At 49.3% G+C, this 18,367-nt stretch overlaps 1 protein-coding gene across 8 annotated transcripts in view; it reads right to left on the reverse strand.

The window, feature by feature from the left end:
- Window positions 1–5,347: 5,347 nt before the first annotated feature.
- The window catches only part of orc1 (origin recognition complex, subunit 1), a 130,289-nt gene continuing 117,269 nt past the window's right edge, over window positions 5,348–18,367 (reverse strand). For all 8 annotated transcript variants that reach the window (XM_088312858.1, XM_088312851.1, XM_088312853.1 and 5 more), the window contains 4 exons: window positions 18,048–18,167; window positions 17,801–17,970; window positions 17,644–17,731; window positions 5,348–5,791 (listed from right to left, as the gene is read on the reverse strand). In XM_088312858.1, the coding sequence (XP_088168984.1) occupies window positions 5,597–5,791; window positions 17,644–17,731; window positions 17,801–17,970; window positions 18,048–18,167 (573 nt within the window). In that variant the 3' untranslated portion in view covers window positions 5,348–5,596. The remainder of the gene's footprint in view (window positions 5,792–17,643; window positions 17,732–17,800; window positions 17,971–18,047; window positions 18,168–18,367) is intronic.

Raw genomic sequence — 18,367 nt, forward strand, 5'->3', positions numbered from 1 at the left:
AGTACAATACAACAATAATTCAGATAAATATATAAATTAGATAAATAAGAGACTAGTTAGTGCAATAGAAAATAATACTGAATAGGATATATAAAAACACATCACGTTGCTGTTCTGCAAGGGAAGGGTGGTCGTGTGTGTGTGTGAGAGTTTAGAATGGAGATGGCTCTTGGAAAGAAACTTTTTCTCAGTCTATTGGTCCTTGATTTGATGCACCTGTAGCGCCTGCCAGAGGGCATCCGGTCGAACAGGTGTGAGTTTGGGTGGGTATTGTCTTTGACGATGTTGAGAGCCCTTCTGAGGCACCGGGCGGTGTAGATGTCCGACAGTGAGGGGAGAGGGCAGCCAATAATCCTTTGCGCTGTTTTGACTGTCCTCTGGAGCCTCACTCTGTCCGCCTCAGTGCAGCCGCTGTACCAGGTGGAGACACAGTACGTCAACAGGCTCTCGATGGACGAGTGGTAGAAGGCCAGCAGCAGCTTCCTGTCCAGGTTGAATTTCCTGAGGACTCTCAGGAAGTGCGGACGCTGGTGGACCTTCTTTACCACTGCTGTGGTGTTGTGCTTCCAAGAAAGGTCATCTGAGATCTGTACTCCCAGGAACTTGAACGTGTGGACCCTCTCCACACACACGCCTTCGATGCAGAGGGGGGGGGGCGGCACCGTCTTGTTCCTCCTGAAGTCAATGACGATCTCCTTTGTTTTTGCAATGTTGAGTTGCAGTCTGTTGTCCTCACACCAAGCCATTAGTCTCTGGACCTCCTCCCTGTAGGGTGCCTCGTCACCTTTCGAGATCAGACCGACCACTGTCGTATCGTCAGCAAACTTGACGATGGTGTTGTTACCGTGGGCCGGGCTGCAGTCGTAGGTGTAGAGGGCGTATAGAAGAGGGCTCAGCACGCATCCTTGAGGGGAACCGGTGCTCAGCGTACAGGTGGAGGACGTGGAGGAGCCGAGCAACACAGTCAGGGGTCTGTTGGTCAGAAAGTCCTTAATCCAGATGCGTGTGAGGGCAGGGAGGCTGAGAATGTCCAGTTTGGCGACAAGGATGTTCGGGATGATTGTGTTGAATGCCGAGCTGTAGTCCACAAAGAGCATTCTTGCATAACTCTGCTGTTGTTCCAGGTGGCCCAGCACAACATGCAGAGCAGTGTCGATGGCGTCCTCAGTGGATCTGTTAGCCCGGTATGCAAACTGGTAGGGGTCCAGAGTGGGAGGAAGGCAGTCACTGATGTGCTGGAGAACCAGCCTCTCGAAGCACTTCATAATGACTGGTGTGAGAGCAACAGGACGGTAGTCATTCAGGAGGTCGGCGGGTGACTTTTTGGGGACAGGAATAATGGTGGAAGTTTTCAAGCAGGAGGGGATGACTGCTTGAGCCAGGGAGCGGTTGAAGACCCTGCAGAAAACATGTGACAGTTGGTGGGCACATGCTCTGAGGACCTTGCCTGGTATTCCGTCGGGTCCAGTAGCTTTCCTGGGGTTAATAGCCAGGAGCGCGCGCCTCACATCGTGTTCCTCTACGGTGAGTGGGGGGGAGTTGAGGCATGAAGTGCGGGGGTGTGACGGTTGGGGCGAGTCAAAGCGAGCGAAGAAGCAGTTAAGCTCCTCTGCCAGCGATGCACTCGGGTCTACAGAGGTCGTGCTGCTGCCTTGGAAGTTGGTGATGCTCCGTAGACCCTGCCACACCTCCCGTGGTCTGTTGCTGGCAAGGTGGGCCTCCAGCCTCCTCTTGTAGTTTGCCTTGGCTAGCTTGATGCCTTTGCTCAGGTCAGCACGAGCCACCCTGTACTGGGCTTTGTCGCCTGACCTGAAGGCAGCGTCACGGGCCTTGAGGAGAGAGCGAACCCTGCTGGACATCCAGGGCTTCGCATTTGGGAAGGTCCGTATAGTCCTGTGTAGGGACACAGTTTCCATGCAGAACTTGATGTAGTCCAGTACACAATGCGTGTAGACATCAAGGTCCTGATGATCAAAGAGGTCCCAGTTGGTGTCTTGAAAGCAGTCCTGTAATTCACTCATGGCGTCATCACACCAGGTTTTCACAGTCTTTGCGGTGGGCCTGAATCTGGGCCTGAGAGGGGTGTACGCAGGTGCGAGCTGCAAGGACAGGTGGTCTGACTGGCCGAGGGGGGCGAGTGGGAGGGCCCTGTATGCGTGCTTGATGTTCGAGTACACATGGTCGAGAGTGTTGTCTCCCCTCGTTAGGCACTTGACATGTTGGTGGAACTCTGGGAGTACAGTCTTTAAATTGGCCTTATTAAAGTCTCCCGCTACTATGTGAACACCATCAGGGCGGGCCCGCTGATGTTTGTTGATGACGCACGCGAGTAGCGAGAGCGCCGTGCTAGTGCTAGCGTCGGGAGGGATGTAAACAGCTGTGACGATCACTACCGTTAGCTCCCTCGGGAGAAAATAAGGCCGGCATTTAACGGACATTAACTCGATGTCGGGGGAAGAGTGCTTCTCAACGATCGTGCTATCGCCGCACCAGTTCTCATGCAGGTAAACACAGAGCCCCCCGCCCCTTCTCTTACCAGTGTCCCTCGTCCGATACGCGCGATGTAGCGAGCGCCCAGCCAGCTGAACGCTAGCGTTGGGGACATTGGCGTGCAGCCAGGGTTCCGCAATGACGATCACACTGCTGTCTCGCACATAGCGGTTTCCCAGGATTTGTAATCCCAGATCGTCGATTTTGTGGACCACGGATCTGGCGTTGGTGAGGTAGAGACTCGGCAGTGGTTGCCTGTGGAGCTGCCGTCGCAGCCGTAGCAAGACCTGCAGCCCCGCTTCTGCTTCCTCTCTCTGCGTCGCCTGTGCCGCCTCCCGGTCCCGATGACAAGCCACGGTGAGCCGGGCGGCCTCGCCAGTTCGTCCGGAATTTTGCGATCATAGCAAAATTCCTCTGTGATGGTTATTTCGCATCGATATCCAATGTCCACGATGTCCTGGCGGGTATATTGATGCTGTGCCTCAGTTGGTGCCAATAAGACCACGCAAACACAAATAAAAAGCAATAAGGAGCACTGGGAGGGAGAGCCGTTAGCCGCTGCGTCTATGCGCGCCGCCATCTTGGAAATCCAATATAGGTTTTTCCTGCTTGAAATTGCATTTACAAGCCATTTATTCATTTGCCTTTGAATGTAATACTAAGGCCAGGCCATTATTAACCTCATTTTATCTTTGTGACATGTCAGCTCAACCCAGCCAGCCAATGACAAATATCCTTGGGCGTGAGCAATGACTGACACAAGCAGGGGGAATTTAGATGGAAGTTATGTACAGAGCAGAATTTGATGGATTTTATTGGCAAAAATATAAATCATCCACCATAATTTTAAGGTATTTTACATGAAAAATAAGAGACTGAACTTTAGCGAGGTGTTGGGCTTGTTGTGCTCAATTAACAAAAACTGTGACAAAGCAAGCAAGCATGTTACGTTACAATATACGTGAAACATGTTTTTAGTGTTGAGTCACTGATGGTGTAGTGGTACACTCGCCTGAGTTGTGTGCGGGCAGCGTGGGTTCAGTTCACACTCAGTGACGGTGTCAATGTCTGCCCTGTGGCTGGCAGGCGACCAGTTCAGGGTGTAGTGCGCCTTTCGCCCATAGTCAGCTGGGATAGGCTCATGGAACCTTCCCGCGACCCTGTACAGGATAAGCAGTGTGGAAAATGACATGACGTGTTTACCATGTCGGTAAATTCGGTGTCTTAAAAAAAAAAAAAAAAAAGAAGTCTTTTCTGTCTGCGGCGATGTTCATGCCCCTTTAAGACGGACGGCTACAGCGCGTGTAGTCACGTGACTCCACCCACCTGAACAATAAAGGAAACGGAAGACGCGTTCGTAGCTGGTGACTCAAATCCAGAAGCGGCTGACACGGCTGAAGACGAAGTAACGTTAGTTGAAATTCTTCCCGTCGCGCTTGTCCCGAAAAGAAATTCGACATCTGTCGTTTGGAAATGTTTTGGGTTCCATAAAGACGATGTTTGAGCAAAAGAACATGAACTACAAAGTCCGTCGTAAGCACCCGAAACAGCGCGTCCAAACTTTTCTTTTTCACCACCCACAACACACACACACGCTGTTGACTTGGAGCTTGTGCAAAAAGTTCAAAATGAGAAGCAAGGTTGGACAAGTGACAACAGCCCATAACGGAGGCGACACCTTACGAGAGAACGTCTCAGAGGTGGACGCGATAGCCTAGCACATAGCTAAAGATATAGCTCCTCTAGTTTATAGTGGAGCGCACAGGATTTAAACGCCTCATAAAAGTAGCCGACAAGAGGTACAAAAATATTTGTCGCAAACCGCACTTCCCGATATGGACAACATCGGGAAGGGAGCGTAGACATGTCAAGCATTTTGCGTCCACATCCGACTTGTGGTCGAGTCCCAACATGGATCCCTGTTTGAACCTGACTGTGATAGACACAAGTGGCAACTGCGCATAAGAGTACTCGAGACCGTACATTTTCCTGATGATGTACACTTGTTTATTTGGCATTGGCATTCCATTGACATTTTTTCATTTTATAGAGCATTTTGTTTACAGGCAACTAGCTCCTTTGCACATGGCATTATTTATATTGTTTACAAGATACCTTTACACAAATCTAGGCCTTTGCAAATGGCATGACAGCATCTCGGCGCAATCTATTTGTGAGAGGTACCCTTTTTCTCCTGTTCTTTGTGACATTGTTCAAGTCATGCAAAGCAAGCTATTTGGAATGTTTATACAAATGATTTTTTAACTTTTATTTTTCATTGAAAGTAATGTGTACCAGTTGGTTAATAAAAAAAAAGCAGTTAATATGCATTTCCTGCCTATATTTTGACTTTGGTCCACGGAACGAATTTATTGTGCATTTATCGTTATCGAGGTAAAATTGCTCAATTTATCGCGATATTGATTTTAGGTCATATCGCCCAGCCCTAGATGTCACTATACCAGGCGTGGGCAAACTGCGGCCCGGGGGCCACATGCGGCCCGTTAAACGTTTTAATCCGGCCCGCCGAATTTGAAAAAAAATAAATAAATGAATAAACCTTGTTAATGTTTTATTTTCTAAATACTGTGGTTTTTCAAAGACGTATATATTGTTGTCATGCTTTTGTTCACTTGTATTTCTTTTCTCCGATGAGGTGAGGTGACCAAAACACTCCATCCATCCACTCCTGGTCCGGCCCCTCTGTAAAATTTTAGAACCCATTGTGGCCCGCCAATCAAAAAGTTTGCCCACCCCTGCACTATACTGTGCAACTATGATTCATATTTTGAAGCACCGCAACACCAGCAACTGAGATTCAGTCTTGTGAAATTAATAAGCATTTATACCGCAGAAACCATATTTGTAAAGTTTATTGACATTTGCAAATAAACATCGGAAAGACAAATGAGTAAGGATGCATCACATTGTGAGAAACAGGAGGAAAATACAAACGTAAAATCATCTTTGGACAAAATACAAATTTCTATCTACGAAAGTATATAGCTTAGTTCAATTTGGGCAAAGGCAATTTGTTACCTCTAATTTAAAAGCTCAATTCGAAATGTAATTTTTTACAAAATGGAAAACTAAGAGGATCCCTTTTTCAGTCAGACTTCAGGGCATAGAGAACATCATCTTGGCTAACATTAAGGCGGACACGCTGCAGTATACCCAAGCGACTTGTCTCCAGCAGTAACAATCTGCAGGCTCCCAGGCGCTGACAGACTGCAAGAACCTCTGATACAGCAATTGACTGAAGACCCTCCACTCGACACAGAGCCTGGTGCTGTAAAAACACCTGGGGGATACACAGATGAGTTGCAATTGTTAATATGCATCGTTTTGAGCTAAACGTGGCTCTTAGATGACAAAAACATGACGTGAAGTACATGAATTTTCTGAGACAAAACAGGACAGGACGAAATTTTTAGCGTGTGGTCCGTCAGACGTTCAAAATCTATGACATCCCTTCCTATTGTACATGTAATCTGTCTTTCAAAAAATTGCAATGTTGGTGCAAAGGATCCTCGTTTGGGCACCAACACAACAAAACACAAACACGTCTGCGGTCATTTGTCTCGGCTCACACTGACACGCTTTCCTTTGATGAACCATGACAACAGGGACAATTGTTTGGCTATTGTGTCTGATAACAGCAAGTTGTTACAAGTAAAGAAGACATATATTTGATAAGAGTTTGTACTTGTGGTACGGTATTAGATAAGTCTACTACAAGTCTATGTTCTTACAACGTTTTTATTTTGTTCATTTATGTTGCTTTAAGTGAAAAAAAAAGCCACAACAGTTGCCAAATCAAAATTTTTGGTTCTCGGCTTATTTTGGAGCAATGAGCATTGATTACACTGTTCCCATTTCATCTGTTTGTTATGCATAATCCTTAGTAGTCGAGCTGTAAGTCTTTGCGATTGGGTGGATTGTGTGCCTGTTTTTTAACTAAAATGGACTAAAATCTTTTTGGGTTAGCGTCGACTAAATTTACAAAAGACTAGACAAACATTTTTCTTTGAGTTTCCATTGACTAAAACTAGACTAAAACCTTTGAGTTTTTGTTGACGAAAACTAGACAAACTATCACGAATAGGAATGACTAAATGCGACGAAAACTAATACGCATTTTCAACCAAAAAACTAAGACTAAATATAAAATGCCTGCGACACATTGTACAAAACATCTGATTGAAAAGATAAATAAGAGGTGTCAGAAAAATATGTTATTAATGGGATTAATCCAACCCCCTTTTAACACCGTTAATTTTTTTAACGAGCGATTAAGACTCATCTTGGCCTAATAAACAATGTTGTCCTATGACGTAGCGCTGACGCTTGCGAGACCGGAAAAAAACATCAAGCACGCAAAATTCAGGGCACGCCTGCATGGGCTTGCTATGCGGAGTTTTCGCCGGTTTATATAACTAAAAGCATCATGGCGAGTGGTAAAAATTATGCAAATTTAATTCTGAACGGCAATTCAAAAAAAAAAAAAGTTACCTAAGGGTGTAATTGATGAGAGCAAAGTCATTTGTGTGTATTGCCATCGTGAGCTGAACTACCATCGCAGCACATCCAGTTTAAAATACCATTTGATGGCCAAGCACACCGCTGATGCCAATTCTCCAGCCCCTTGTCAAACCCAGGCATCCATGGATAATTTGCGACAGAAGCCGGTAGATGGATCAACTAAAAAGAGACTCACCGAAGCCATAGCTAAGTGGGTGGCCACTGCGTGTTAGCATCGTGGAGGACGAAGGTCTGGCTGAAATACTTCGCATTGCGTCCAACGACTGCACTTACGAATTGTCCTTGATTTACACCAATGAAACCCGCATTCAAGACTTGCAGGAAGCGGAGAAGGCGGAAGCAGTCACGCTCACCAGTGATTACTGGACTTCTCTCAGTAACCATGACTACCTCGGTATGACAGCCCATTATTTTGACCCATTTCATTTGCACTTAGTTGGCATTTTATATTTCGTATATTACTCCAATTTGATCCCTTAGAAAGTGTGACTTTGTTTGTGTGAGTCAAATCCAATGCTTTGTTTTTTCAATTAAAAAAAGTATTTGCATAAAAACAAAAAAATTAATTCTCATATATTAAAGGTAATAAAATATTGACTTATATACATAATATACAAAAAAAATGGGGGGGATTTATTTTTTACAATGAATAAAGGGATTTTCTTACAATTAATAAAATATGTGATTAACTACGAGTTAACTCTGAAAAAAATACGATTAATTATGATTAAATATTTGTTTTTTTATAAGCTCAGTTTATTAGCTTTGCGTTTGTCAGTTATCGCCTTGCGGCGACGAGGAGGTGGACCCAAAAGGCGAGGAGGCAGGGGAAGGTGTAACTTTAAGGGAATTTATTGACAGGGTCAAAACAAGGACAAACACGTGGCAGTGTGCAAAATAACAAAGGGGAACTAAACGAGACTAAACTGGAACGAGGACAAGGAACAAAAACGAGACGGGAACGAACAAAGCGGACAGGGAACGATGACAAAGAGCATGAACGGGAACAGGGCGTGGTCGTGACAGTCCAAAAGTAGCGGCAGCAAAGCGAGATACACGGGAAAATGACCCGACACTGGGTTGATGGCATGAGTTGTTTAAAGAGTCCAGGAATTAGGCGGCAGATGGAGATCAGGTGTGTGATTTACTAACGGGGAACAGGTGCGTGGCTGGTGAGGAAAGAGTGCTGAGGGGAAACGCCCCACTCAGCTGACAACAAAAACAAGGTGCACATGGCAGGGAGGTGACGAAAGCAATAACAACACCGCATGCACACGTAAACAATGACAAAACTCCTGTCATGCCCGACGCGGATCATGACAGTACCCCTCAAGGGACGGATTCCAGACGTCCCAAAGAAAACAAAAAACGAAGCAAAGTCCAAGAACGAGGGTGGGCGGAGGGGGTCGGGAAGTGGGACCACCACCCGAGGTCGAGACCGGTCTGGCGGATGTCCGGGAGGCCAGACCAGCGAGTCTCTTCGTGGTCCATTGGGCGGCCGACCGGGCGGCCAGACCTGCAAGTCCCGCCTTGGCCATTCAGGCGGACGTCCGGGAGGTCCCGATCGCCACACGAAGTCCGCGGACGGGGCTGAGACGAGAGGCGGCGGCGGGACGCTGGGTGCAGCAGAGGACGGAGCTTGGGCCGGCGTTGAGGCGGGCGCAGCCGAGGCAGGAACTTGGAGCGGCGGCTGGTCGTCGAGCCCCGCCGAGACAGGAACGTGGAGCGGCGGCCGGTCGTCGAAGCCCGCCGAGACAGGAACGTGTAGCGGTGGCCGGTCGTCAAGCCCCGCCGAGACAGGACCGTGGAGCGGCGGCCGGTCGTCGAACGCCGCCGAGACTGGAACGTGGAGGGGCGGCCGGTCGTCGAACCCCGCCGAGACAGGAACGTGGACCGGCGGCTGGTCGTCGAACCCCGCCGAGACAGGAACGGGGAGCGGCGGCTGGTCGTCAAACCCCGCCGAGACAGGAACGTGGAGCGGTGGCGCTTCGTCGGGCGCCGCTGAGGCAGAGACGAGATGCGGCGGTGGTTCGTCGAGCGCCACCGAGGCAGAGACGAGAAGCGATGGCGAGTCGTCGTCCACCACCGAGGCAGGAACCAGGAGCAGTAGCGGATCGTCAGAAGTCGCCGAGACAGAGGCGAGGAGTGGCGGTGGTTCCTCTGGCACCGCCGGGCCAGAGGCGAGGAGTGGCGGTGGTTCCTCTGGCACCGCCGGGCCAAAGGCGAGAGGCGACGGCGGGTCGTCGTTCACTGCCGAGGCAGGGAACTGGAGCACCGGCGGATCGTCGAGCACCGCCGAAACAGGAGCTTGGGGTGACGGCGGATCGTCGAGCACCGCCGAAACAGGAGCTTGGGGTGACCGCGGATCGTCGAGCACCGCAGAGGTAGCGACTGGAAGCGATGGCGTGTCCTCGGGCGCCGCCGGGACAGGGAATTGGGGCGGCGGCGGACCGTCTGGCGCCGCCGAGGCAGGGATTTGGAGCGGTGGTGGGCCGGGCGCCGCCGAGGCAGGGATTTGGAGCGGTGGCGGGCCGGGCGCAGCGGGGACAGGGACTGGTGGCGGACGCAGGACGTGCTCCGCCGGGACAGGGACTGGTGGCGGACGCAGGACGTGCTCCGCCGGGACAGGGACTGGTGGCGGACGCAGGGCGTGCTCCGCCGGGACAGGGACTGGTGGCGGACGCAGGGCGTGCTCCGTCGGGACAGGGACTGGTGGCGGACGCAGGGCGTGCTCCGCCGGGACAGGGACTGGTGGCGGACGCAGGGCGTGCTCCGCCGGGACAGGGACTGGTGGCGGACGCAGGGCGTGCTCCGCCGGAACAGGGACTTGTGGCGGACGCAGGGCGTGCTCCGCCGGAACAGGGACTTGTGGCGGACGCAGGGCGTGCTCCGCCGGAACAGGGACTGGTGGCGGACGCAGGGCGTGCTGCGCCGGGACAGGGACTGGTGGCGGACGCAGGGCGTGCTCCGCCGGGACAGGGACTGGTGGCGGACGCAGGGCGTGCTCCGCCGGGACAGGGACTGGTGGCGGACGCAGGGCGTGCTCCGCCGGGACAGGGACTGGTGGCGGACGCAGGGCGTGCTCCGCCGGAACAGGGACTTGTGGCGGACGCAGGGCGTGCTCCGCCGGAACAGGGACTTGTGGCGGACGCAGGGCGTGCTCCGCCGGAACAGGGACTTGTGGCGGACGCAGGGCGTGCTCCGCCGGAACAGGGACTTGTGGCGGACGCAGGGCGTGCTCCGCCGGAACAGGGACTTGTGGCGGACGCAGGGCGTGCTCCGCCGGAACAGGGACTGGTGGCGGACGCAGGGCGTGCTCCGCCGGACCAGGGACTGGTGGCGGACGCAGGGCGTGCTCCGCCGGACCAGGGACCTGTGGCGGACGCAGGGCGTGCTCCGCCGGAACAGGGACTTGTGGCGGACGCAGGGCGTGCTCCACCGGAACAGGAACTTGTGACGGACGCAGGGCGTGCTCCGCCGGAACAGGGACTTGTGGCGGACGCAGGACGTGCTCCGCCGGAACAGGGACTGGTGGCGGACGCAGAGTGTGCTCCGCCGGAATCAGGACTGGTGGCGGACGCAGGACCGTGCTCCGCCGGAAAAGGGACTTGAAGCGCTGGCGAGGCGCCGGAACGGGGGTCAGCAGCTCTCGGGAGGCCAGAACGGGTCCCAGCAGCTCGGGGGGAACCGGGACAAGGCTTATCAGCTGGCGGGGAGCCGGAACGGGACTCATCCGCTGCCGGGGAGCCGGGACGGGACTCAACAGCTGGGGAGGAGCCGGGACAGGGCTCAGCAGCTGGCGGGGAGCCGGGACGGGACTTATCAGCTGGCAGGGAGTCGGGGCGGGACTCAACAGCTGGCGGAGAGCCGGGACAGGGCTCAGCAGCTGGCGGGGAGCCGGGACGGGACTCAACAGCTGGGGAGGAGCCGGAACAGGGCTCAGCAGCTGGCGGGGGGCCGGGACGGGGCTCAGCAGCTGGCGGGGAGCCGGGACGGGGCTCTTCGGCTGGCGGGGAGTCGGGAGGGGACCCAACCGCTGCCGGGGAGCCGGAACAGGGTTCAGCAGCTGGCGGGGAGCCGGGACGGGGCTCAGCAGCTGTCAGGGAGCCGGGACGGGGCTCCGCAGCTGGCGGGGAGCCGCAACGGGGCTCAGCAGCTGGCGGGGAGTAGGAGTGGGGCTCTGGAGCCTGCGTCGGATGAGGGACCGGCACTGGAGGCTGCATGGTGTGGGCAGCTGACGGGGAGGCTGCATGGGTTGCTGCAGCAGACGTGGAGGCGTGACCCCTTTCAGCCAGCTTTCGGTCGGCCAGCTGGGCCTGGAGCGAGGGAACCAGCCTCATGCTCTCCACCAGCTTGACCTCCAGCTCCGCCATCTGAGCTGCCAGCTCCATGATAGTCTCCCGGGGTGGTGCCTCGGCGGCGCCCTTCTCCACTATCGAGGCCACCTGCTCCGCTATCTGGGCCAGTTGTGCTCTCAGCTCAGTGCGGCGGTAGTCCAGAAGGTAGACGACACTTGCGAGCTCGTCCTCGTAAATCGGGGTTGATGATCAGGTGGGGTGGAATGACGGGTAAACCGTCGATGACGCAATCCGGAGACAAGGGGAGGGTGGCAGACGCGGCTCTGAGCTGATCGGCAGGTTGAGGGGGGTTGTCCGTGCGGCGATGTCCGTGACGCCGCCGCGAGCCCCTCGCTGGGTCCTTCTTTCTTGGTCGGGTCATTCTGTCAGGTATCGCCTTGCGGCGACGAGGAGGTGGACCCAAAAGGCGAGGAGGCAGGGGAAGGTGTAACTTGAAGGGAATTTATTGACAGGGTCAAAACAAGGACAAACACGTGGCAGGGTGCAAAATAAAGGGGAACTAAACGAGACTAAACTGGAACGAGGACAAGGAACAAAAACGAGACGGGAACGAATTAAGCGGACAGGGAACGATGACAAAGAGCATGAACGGGAACAGGGCGTGGTCGTGACAGTCCAAAAGTAGCGGCAGCAAAGCGAGATACACGGGAAAATGACCCGACACTGGGTTGATGGCATGAGGTGTTTAAATAGTCCAGGAATTAGGCGGCAGATGGAGATCAGGTGTGTGATTTACTAACGGGGAACAGGTGCGTGGCTGGTGAGGAAAGAGTGCTGAGGGGAAACGCCCCACTCAGCTGACAACAAAAACAAGGTGCACATGGCAGGGAGGTGACGAAAGCAATAACAACACCGCATGCACACGTAAACAATGACAAAATTCCTGTCATGCCCGACGCGGATCATGACAGCGTTACTGTTTTAAATTCGATGCTCTGCCGTGCTGTAAATGACGCACGGTAAGATTATGTCGATTTATTCTGCTGGAACTGTGGGGGTTTCCCACATTTGTCAGGGATAGATATTCAAGGTATACGTACAAACTAGCTCTTCAACTCTACTTAACACCCACCTGCTCGTTCACTTTGGCTCGTTGTTCACTCACACACACTCACACTCCTCATATAGCGATCACAGCCGTCAGTCACACGCAAGCTGTCACAATACACGCAACACACCACACATTTTTCAAAATGGATTGTGATCACACCTACCTTTTTGTGAACCTTTTAGCATAAGCGAAACGGTTGAGAAAGCAGAGATCTTTGAAGTGCTTGTGGCAAAAAACACTTGTCAACACTGGCTTGAAATTACATCTATTATTTATTTAATGGTGCATTTATTTCTTTAGTTCCATATTCAATGAATGAATAAAACAATGAATTAATTAATGACAATTTTAACAAAACTTTTCAAGCTGTATTTTTTCATTTAATACTACAGTGTGAACTCAATGACGACCTTATCAGTTTATAAGATAAAAGCTGTTTACATCAAAAGGTGAACATGTCTTAAAGACCAAGTGTGGGGTAACCTTAACCCACCATATTTTGAGTATTAAATAATTTTTAAGAATACTCAGTTTTTTTTTTCAACACAAACGTCCTAGATTCATAGTTAGACCCATAGCAACGCCCTAACAACAAAAATACTTTTGTTCGGCTTACAATCCATTTTGAAATCAGTGTGGTGAGTATTGGGACAGATTGTGTGTGACTGATGGCTGTGATGCATCTATTCTATGTAGAGGGCCCATGCGCTGAATGAGGACTGTGTGTCAACAAGGAGCCGAGGCGAACGAAAGGGCGGATGTTAAGTAGAGAGTTAAGCAAGTGTGAATATAAACCTTATATACCAGACCAATGACAATGTAGGAAAAACAACCCATTATAATATGGTCTCAGTCCTAGCAGAATAATCTCACCGTGCGTCATTTACAGCATGGCGGAGCATGAAATTCAAAGATAAAGATAAAGATGTCCTTTAATAGTCCCTCAATGGGGAAATTTGAGGTGTTACAACAGCAAAGATATAGATCACACAGAGTCGTCGGAGTAATGTAGCCGTTAATGTATAACATTAGCAGCAGACAGTCATAAAAAACATTGCAAATATACACAGTAAAAACATATATACAACATATACAAGTGTAAGGAAACACTCCTTATGCCTGTCCATAGGACACTGACGAACCGGGAAGGGACCTGCTCTGCCGAAGTCGTCTTCATGCAGCGCCTTTTCTGATTTCCTTATATTTCAGCACTTCATTGAACTACTTGTTGGCCTGTTTGCTATTTCTGTTCTTTCTTTTCTGTTCCCAATTCCCCGAATTAGGTGATGGCGATTCACTTAGAAGTGGCTGTACTGAATTTACACCAACTGACTGGTACAAGATCGAAGGGTCATCTTAGGATATGCTGCCATGGATATTACGGCCCTGGATGAGGACCCACTCCACTGAAGTCATCTTCCTGCAGCACTTCATTCAATTGACTCTTATATTATCTCATCTATTATTGCATAGCATCATTGTATGTGTCAAATGTTGCCCAGTTGGCATCCATTGCAGCCTGGTCATCCTGGAAGGGGGATTCCCTCATCTGTGGTCCCTTCTCAAGGTTTCTCACTTTTCCCCTAATGAGGTTTTGTGAGTTTTTCCTTGCCCTCCTGGGGGTTAAGATCGGGGATGTCGATTGTGGCTATGTAAAGCCCTTTGAGACTGTCTGTGATTAAGGGCTATACAAATAAAATTGACTTGACTTGACATGATACAGAGGGGAAATGAATAAAAACGCTGCAATGATAAAAAATACTGAATGATTAAAAACACTGCAATAATAAAAGTACTGTAATGGTAAGAGTACTGAAATGATAGAAAATACTGCAATGATAAAAGTACTGTAATAGTAAAAGTACTGCAATGATGGAAAATACTGCAATGATAAAAGTAATGTAATAGTAAAAGTACTACAATGATAGAAAATACTGCAATGATAAAAGTACTGTAATAGCAAAAGTACTGCAATGATAGAAAATACTGCAATGATAAAAGTACTGTAAAAGTAAAAGTACTGCAATGATAGAAAATACTGCAATGATAAAATATAGCTGGGATCGGCTCCAGCACCCCCCGCCACCCTAGTGAGGAGAAGCGGTACAGAAGATGGATGGATGGATGCATAAAATATACTGCAATGATAAAAGTACTGCGATGATAAAAAAAATATTGCAATGATAAAAGTACTGTAATAGTGAATGTACTCCAATGGTAGAAATACTGTAATAAGAATACTGTAATGATAAACAAAATACATCATTGGTCAATATTTAAGTACACTATTGGCTGAAAGTACAGTAGTAGTGTATATTGCATCCTAGGACTGCACAATTGCACTAATGCCCGCCCGTTTGTAGGCCTGACCTGATGTTCTTGTTAAAAAGTCTGACAGCAGCCGGCAGTAAGGAGCGGCGGAATCTCTCTTTCGTACAGCGAGGGTGTAACAGTCTATCACTGAAGGAGCTGTGGAGTGTTCTAAGAGTGTCATTGAGTGGGTGGGCTGGGTTGTCCAGCATTGATGAAAGTTTTGCCGGCATCCTGCAGCCCCCCACTGAGTCAACAGAGTCCAGGGAGCAGCCCAGGTCAGAACTGGCCCTCCTCACTAGTTTGTCCAGTCTCTTTTTGTCCTACTCAGAGATGCCTCCTGCCCAGGAGACCACTCCATAGAAGATGACTGATGAAACCACAGAGTCATAGAAGTTCCTGAGTAGTGTTCCCCGAACGCCAAAGGACCTCAGCCTCCTGAGTAGGAAGAGTCTGCTCTGACCCTTCCTATAGAGAGCGTCTGTGTTGTCGCTCCAGTCCAGTTTATTGTTCAGATGAACACCCAGGTACTTGTAAGTTGAGACCCTCTCAACGTCTGTTCCCTGGATATTCACTGGTGCAGGTGGAGAGTGCCGACGCTTGCGGAAATCCACCACCAGCTCTTTGGCTTTCCCAGCGTTGATTTGGAGGCGGTTCTGCTGACACCAGTCCACGAACCCCTGCGTAACCACTCTGTACTCCCGATCGTCTCCGTCAGTGATGAGGCCGACAATCGCAGAGTCATCAGAGAACTTCTGCAGGTGACAGGTTGTGGAATTGTATTTGTAGTCCGAGGTGTAGAGGGTGAACAGGAAGGGAGCCAGAACAGTTCCCTGCGGCGCTCCCGTGCTGCAGAGGAGCACGTCAGACACACGGTCCTGTGTTCTCACGTACTGTGGCCTGTTTTGTGAGGTAGTCGTGGATCCATGTGATGAGGTTGTGGGCCACTCCTGCCTGCTCCAGCTTGTCTCCCAATAGGGTGGGCTAGATGGTGTTGAAAGAACTGGCGAAATCAAAGAACATTGTCCTCACCGTGCTCCCCGCCTTCTCCAGGTGAGAGAGTGATGTGTGGAGCAGGTAGATGATGGCATCATCCACACTGATGCCAGGCTGGTATGCGAACTGAAAACAATAACGCAAAGCAATAACCCCACAGTCTCATTGGGTCTAGTCTCCACTCCAGACCGGGTATTCAGGCACAATACTGTCGGTCTCCTGAGCATCTGGCTCGAACATGTATGGGTCCAATGAACATAATTCCAACAAGCTCCTTGTAATGCAGTGTTGTCCACATTAACTGAGAAATTACACTGGCTGAAGCGGGCAGTATGGACCGTTGATTCCGGTCAGAGAATCAGGACACTGGAATATCTTGAATGCTTTAATGTCAACAAGGGGAGTCACATATAATTGGAAGGGTATGGATACGTGTATGAATGTGTGAGTGCATGTGCGCGTGTATGCAAGTGAGTGTGCATATGTGCGCGTGTGTTGTCTGAAACAGAAGAATTAATGTGAATATAGGCCAAACGTGATCATAAATACACATTTACGTTACAATGATATAACAAGGGCTACAATAGCGCTACGATGACAAGTACAACACGGCAATAATAGCGCCCGCCGGGTGCTGTAACGGCACTGTTCTATTTTTGGCACTGACTAATTCCCGGAGCTCATCGCCACCCGCGTCGACGCAAACGAGGCAATACTCGCGGCAAAAGTTGCCGAAACGGGAAACAATTAACACATATTTGGAACATATATGTTAACAATACTTAACACGACCGGAATACTTACTTCTAATCAGTTAACGCACACAAACGGGTGCCACCAGAAGAGCGGAAGTGTTACCTTATTATAAGACCTGTCTTAATATCGCGTCGATGCGGAACTAAACTTTGGTTCCGCCACCCCCCCAAGGTTTTCTGACACTCCTCTTCCTCCAACTCTTTAAATACCTGGTTGCCCTAGATACTTTTGATATTTTACTTTCTGAGTTGATTTCTGACTGGCTTAATACACCTTCTATGTCGAGCTCTGCCATAGTTCCCTTGGAATGATGTCACACTTCTGGGTTTGTCGCTCGGCAGAATCTAACTTCAGGAACACTATTATTTTGTCAACTACTGTATACAAAAAAAAAAAACCTTGCTTTATTATTTGTATTATGTGTAGTTACTTTACCTAACACACTTTTATTTTAATGTATTGCCATATAAATGAAAGTGCCATACATTTGTTGGACTAACACTTTAGTATCCCCCAGTAACTTTACCTAGGAAAAAGGGATCTAGCTTTTATTTGGTATAGTTCCTAAAATGATCTCAGAAATACACAAAGTAAGTCACTTGATGGTTAGGTTTCACCTGTTTGGTTCAGCTATGAAGTTAATTGCTACCTGCCAGAACATGTATCCTCTTTGTTTGCCTGGAAAAGAGGATACCTGCTGAATTTCACTACACTTCACATTCACTACTATGTTATCAATAACTATTTCTTTGCAAAACATTTTTCATCCATCAAGTGCAAATTTGCATTAATAATGTTTTAAATTGCAGTGAATAATTCACTGAATGAAATACTGTACATAAGTGCAAGTATTGTTTGTGCCAAACTCTGTTCTTAAAAATGCAAATCACACACAAATGTACATATTTGTTACTTTGGATGAAACAGTTACAAAATTTTACTCATCCGAGCCGACACTGATATTGCAGGCTAGAGTAATACGATATGAGCAGCATGCTGTAATTAATTTTTTGGAATTGTTAGAAGAGACTTGATCAAGCTCTCTCCATGAGAACACTTTTAAATATATAAAATTAATCAGACGCTAACTTTGTGCTTAGTTTTTGGTTTTGTATCCTCAGATAGTACTTTTTTTTTTACCTGCTGGAAAGTTGCCTCCTCCAAACCCAACCGCCGAAACTCTGCAATTACAGCACGAAGAAAGAGCTGTTCCTGCACTGATGCAGACCTGAAAAGTGCACATTTCATAGCATCTTTACATCATCAAACTGGTGAATTATTACTGTGAGGATCTTACTTGATGGCAGTGATGTAGGACGAAGAAAACATTTCATTCAGTGCATCCATCACATGACTCAACCCCACCAATCTTGTGATTGAAGTGTTGGCTGCAGAGTGCTCGCAAAGCTCCGTGGCTCTGCGACAAATATCCAAACACCGACGAGCATCACCTGACAGAGCAGCCACCTGAGGATAATTGTACCAGTGAAATATCTGACAGTGAACCAAGCTGTTGATGAGGCATAGTGAGTGGTGGTCATCACCTTCCTCGACACCAGTTGCAAAGCATCTTCCTCAAAGGCCTTGACTTTGTTTAACCGAGACATTATGATCTGTTGCAATTGCTTGAAACCATAAGGTTGGAATGATATTCGAGTTAAACCCTGGAAAAACAAGGAAATCCTCACTTTAAAAAAAATAAATAAAAAAATAAAAGCACACCTAGTACTCTCTCTCTCATATGCACACACATAAAGACACATGCGTGCACACACCCACACGCACACACCCCCCCACACCCGCGCACACACACCCCCACGCGCCCACACGCACGCACACGCACGCATAAATACCTCACTATGCA

Source organism: Idiotropiscis lumnitzeri, chromosome 13 (genome assembly GCF_059441095.1).
Source record: "Idiotropiscis lumnitzeri isolate Australia: NSW breed Sydney's pygmy pipehorse chromosome 13, RoL_Ilum_1.0, whole genome shotgun sequence".
Classification (NCBI taxonomy): domain Eukaryota; kingdom Metazoa; phylum Chordata; class Actinopteri; order Syngnathiformes; family Syngnathidae; genus Idiotropiscis; species Idiotropiscis lumnitzeri.